Source organism: Filobasidium floriforme, assembly GCF_021052385.1.
Source record: "Filobasidium floriforme strain CBS 6241 chromosome Unknown HD553scaffold_23, whole genome shotgun sequence".
Lineage (NCBI taxonomy): Eukaryota > Fungi > Basidiomycota > Tremellomycetes > Filobasidiales > Filobasidiaceae > Filobasidium > Filobasidium floriforme.
The window spans coordinates 483,361-488,218 of NW_025763644.1; the positions used below are offsets into that span (position 1 = coordinate 483,361).

Consider the following 4,858-nt stretch of genomic DNA (forward strand, 5'->3'; position numbering starts at 1 on the left):
CCCCTTCCCAGAAAAGTATATATAGCAGGCCATTTGGGTCTGATTTCTCTTTCCCCTCTCATGTACTTCTTTACTTTTATGCAAGCAACCAAGCAACCAGATACATAGTCATTCACACAACGGATAGCAAGAGTCAATACCATCAAAGGAACAGCTACACCATCAGCTTAGGCTGATATCACAACATTAGTCACCCCTACGAGCAGTTCTTTACAGTAAAGTACCCTTTCGCGCCGGACTTCACCTTTCGCTCACGCGGTTAGCCCTCCCGTGACATTATATCGACGCTTCACTATGCCTCCCTTGACTAGAAACACTAGCCAGGCTAGGCAGGAAACGGACAGTATGGAACGAAACCTTACTGAGCAGGACAGGATCGGACAAGGACAGCGATTCGAAGGACAGGACGGCAGGGATTTAGATGAAGAAAGTAATTTCGAAGGGGAACACGCAGGCGCAGTTCAAGAAGAAGGACGAGTCAGGACGGAAACGCACGAAGAGTTACTCTTTTGTGTACAAGAGGCCGAACGAGTACAGGAAGAACAGGAACAAGAAAAGGAAGCTCTCACTCGAGAGTTGATGAATGTTAGGGCGGAAAGAATGTTAAGCGGTGAGACTGAGTCCGTTCCCGCTCAGGAGCGGGCTGAAACGTACGAAGAATTACTCCGTCGCGCGGAAGAAGCTGCACGGGACCAAGAGATTCAAGCCCAAGTCAACGAGGCTTTAGCTAGAGAATTACGAGAGCTCAAGAATCAACACGGAACCGGACAGAGAGTTGCTGTACGGGGAATTTCTGAACAACCATCGATCCGTTCAAATAGGACCATCCAAGAACGGATTGAAACTTCCCCGGTTGGGTACGTTTCGGCACTGAAACGTCCTAACGCGCACGCTAGAGACCCGTACGCGAGACTTGAAGAACTTTCCAGGGAGGAACAACTTCAAATCATGAAAGATAGGGAAGAACACGAAGACGACAAGGTCCAAGACTCGAAGGGTCTCACGCCGGATACCTTTCACGGGGATCCGAAGAAAGTGGACGAATTCTTACTGCAGTGTACTATTTCGTTTACCTTACGGAAGAGTTACTTCCGTAAGGAATCGAAAAAGGTCCTAACTACGATCGCCCGTTTCCGCGACGAAGCAGCCCTCTGGATTAGACCGTACATGAACTTGCCGGAAAGTGCGAAACCGGCCTTTTTCAACGATTTCGAGCTCTTTCAGCAGGCATTGAAGGAACAGTGGCCGGTAGAAGGGGAAGAACAAGAGGCTAGAAACGTAGTCTCGACACTGCAGCAAACGGGACGAGTTACCGAGTATCTGGCCCGATACGCACTTTATGCTCCTTATACGGGCTATGACGATGGAGCGTTGAACAGGAGTGCAGAGAACGGTCTCGAGATCAGCCTCTATCACAAGATCAAAGCGGCCTTAGACGCGCCAAAGACATTTGATAGGTGGAGATTGTGGGTGGTCGCGCACGAAAATGCACAGATCGGTGCCAATAACCAGATGTCAGAACATCGAAACAATCGGAACGCGCAGACCGGGATGGCACAGGGCTTAAACGAACAACGACAGTACAGATCCGTTCGTTTCACCCCTCAGTCGACAGCACCCGTCCCTTATCGGAGTTATTCAGCTCCTGTTACCAGTAGGCCGGCGATAAACGCGCCGTCTGGTCCTATCAAGAACTATGAAGAAAGGAGAAGTCGGGGTCTGTGCTTTGGATGTGGAGAGAAGGGGCATTTGGGACGTGATTGCCCCAAAAGGAACAGATATGCCCCGAATAGGGTAGAAGAAAGGGGAAGGGCAGCTTACGTGGAGGATGACTCGGATTCGGGAAACGATTACGCAACTTACGGATCCGTCCGGTAAGTTGCGAACAAGGACGAAAAGGCGGAGAAGGGGAAAATCAGGAGGAAGGAAGGATTAGGATGCGTATGAAGGGCTCGCATACGGCCTTCATCAGGGCGGTACTGGACGGAATTGACGGAAAGGTGGATTTGGTGTTGGACAACGGGACTTCGCAGAGCGGGATCGATCGGAATTGTTCCTTAGCATTACGTTTCGACGCGAAACCGTACCCTTTCCCTCGGAAACTTCGCTTATTGGATGGGTCGATGGCGAGCCAGCCAATCACGCATTACATAACGGTGAGAATATCGAAAGGAAATTTGGGGCCTTTTGAAGTCGATTTAGCCCTGTATGATATTGAGTCGGGAGGAATTGTATTAGGATTGGACTTTTTAGTACGATTCGGGGCGAGAATGGACTTCGAAGATATGACCTTGGGCTTCTCGTCAAGTCGAGCTCGAGAATTCAAGCCTGAAAGGTCTGAACAAGATCGAGCGGAAGTGTGTCTTTTAGGGCGAAAAGGAACGATCCTGAACGAAGAATCAATGGAGTACCGGGATCCAGTGCTGAAGGCGCTAGTCGAGGCAGAAGAAGAGGAACCGGACTGGGACATGACCGAAGTGTGCGAAAAGGTACCGAAAGCTTACCATGCTTTCCTCGATCTTTTCAAACCGTCCCATTCCGAGCGGCTCCCTCCGCTACGGGAGGGTTTCGACCATGCAATAAACCTTATCGACCCTCACAAGTTGCGAAAGGCGCGGGTGTATCCTATGTCTCACAAACAAGATCAATGGTTACAAGCGCATCTGGAAGAAGGCGTACGGAAAGGTCATTATGAGCCCTCGAACCATTGGTTTGGGAGCCCAGTTTTCCTTATTCCAAAGAAGAACGGGGAATTCCGGCTGGTCACGGACTTTCGTGAACTGAACAAGCAAACGGTAAAAGATATCTACCCTTTGCCACGGATCACCACTTTATTGGAGAGATTACGGACGGCGACACTCTTTTCGAAGTTTGATATGCCCACTTCCTATCAGCTGTTGAGAGTACGGCCCGGCGATGAGAAATGGAGTACGATTCTCACACGGTACGGGGCGTTCAAGTGCAACGTCATGCGAGAAGGGATGTCGAACGCTGGAGCAAGTTTTCAACGTTTCCTTAACGAGCTGTTCCACGACCTATTGGATCAGGGAGTAATTGTATACATCGACGACATTTTGGTGTACAGTGCGGACGAAAACCACCATGTGCGGACCATTCAGAGCGTTTTCGCACGATTACGGAAGGCGGGACTGTATTTGAAGTTGTCGAAGTGCGAGTTTCATCAAGAGAAAATCGAATTTTTGGGCTTTATCGTACGGAACGGGGCGATAGAGATGGAAGAAGGGAAGTTAGATGCGGTAAAGTCCTGGCCGGTGCCGAAAACGGTGAAAGAGATACAGAAGTTCTTGGGGTTCGCAAACTTCTACCGGCGTTTTATCTTCAACTTCTCCGGAGTAGCAGGACCTATGACGAAACTGACCCGGGCGAGTACGGCCTGGAACTGGGATTCCAGCGCGGAAGCTTCCTTCCAGGGACTGAAAAGGGCGTTTACGGAAGCTCCTATCCTGAGGCAGTTCGATCCCGATCGACCGTGTACGATAGAGACGGATGCTTCGGACTATGCGATAGCTGCTGTAGCAAGCCAACGTTTCACGGATTCGGACGGAACTGAACACCTACGTCCAGTGGGTTTCTTTTCAAGGAAATTGAAGCCCGCTGAACTCAACTATACGGTGCATGACAAAGAATTGCTTGCGATTGTGGACGCTTTCGCCCATTGGAAGCCAAATTTACTGGGAAATAAGCACGCTATAGAGGTGCTTACGGACCATCGGAACTTAGAACATTTCAGAGACAACAAGCAACTGAACAGACGCCAAATCAGGTGGGCGGAAACGCTGCAGGACTATTACTTCCGGATTCGGTACAGACCTGGGACAAAAGGTTCGAAACCGGACGCATTGACAAGGAGGCCGGACTATCACCCAGGAAGGGGTACGACAAAGGATCGTGAGTTCAATCCGAGTAACTTCACCTCGTTGTTACCGGCGGACTTGTTCGTAAATGGACGATCCGGGGTCATAGAAGAAGGAGAAGGTACAGAAGGGGACGGGAATGCGAGTTTTTTGGAGTTGGTGATTGAAGGGTACGAATACGACGAGGAGGCAAAGGAGGTACTGAGGGAGTACTACCAAGTGATACCAATTGGTGCAACGCACGGTAGGATACTGGACGGCTCGTTTTGGGGCGTTTCCGGAGGGTTTTGGAGGAAAGGGGCGCTGCTGGTCCCCGAATATCTCGATCTACGCAAGAGGGTTCTACAGGGACGGCATGATTCCGTACTGATCGGTCATCCGGGTCGCGACAAGACAATCGAATTGGTTGAAAGGGATTTCTATTGGCCAGGACTGAAACGCTTCGTGGCCGAATACGTACAGTCATGCGCGGAATGTCAACGAAACAAATCAAAGAAGCACAAACCGTACGGAATGTTACATAGCCTTCCGGTACCAAAGCTTCCTTGGGCGGAGATATCGATGGACTTCGTCGAACAATTACCGATATCTGAGGGTTTCGATTCAATCTTGGTAGTCGCGGATCGTTTTACCAAGGAGGCGCGCTTCATTGCCACGAAAGGGACGATGACAAGCACGGATCTGTGCCAGACCGTGCTAAAGGAGGTTATTTCGAAGACGGGACTGCCCGATTCAGTAACAAGCGACCGAGGAAAACTATTTGTCAGCAAGTTTTTCCGAGAATTATTGCGATTACTGAAAATCGAGACCCGTTTTAGTACGCCGTACCACCCGCAGACAGATGGGAACACGGAGAGAATAAATCAGTCTCTCGAGGGGTATTTGCGGACTCATTGCGGGTGGAACCAGGACGATTGGGTACGCTTACTGCCGCTGGCGGAGTTTACCTACAACAATTCGGTACATACAAGCACGAAAACGAC

At 50.1% G+C, this 4,858-nt stretch overlaps 1 protein-coding gene across 1 annotated transcript; it reads left to right on the forward strand.

Annotated features, from left to right (window-relative positions):
- Positions 1 to 294: 294 nt before the first annotated feature.
- HD553DRAFT_326307 (uncharacterized protein) lies at positions 295 to 842 on the forward strand (the record flags this gene model as incomplete). Its single annotated transcript, XM_046181684.1, has 2 exons — positions 295 to 780; positions 822 to 842. 2 exons carry the CDS (start codon positions 295 to 297, stop codon positions 840 to 842), a joined length of 507 nt encoding a protein of 168 aa, XP_046033761.1.
- Positions 843 to 4,858: the final 4,016 nt, after the last annotated feature.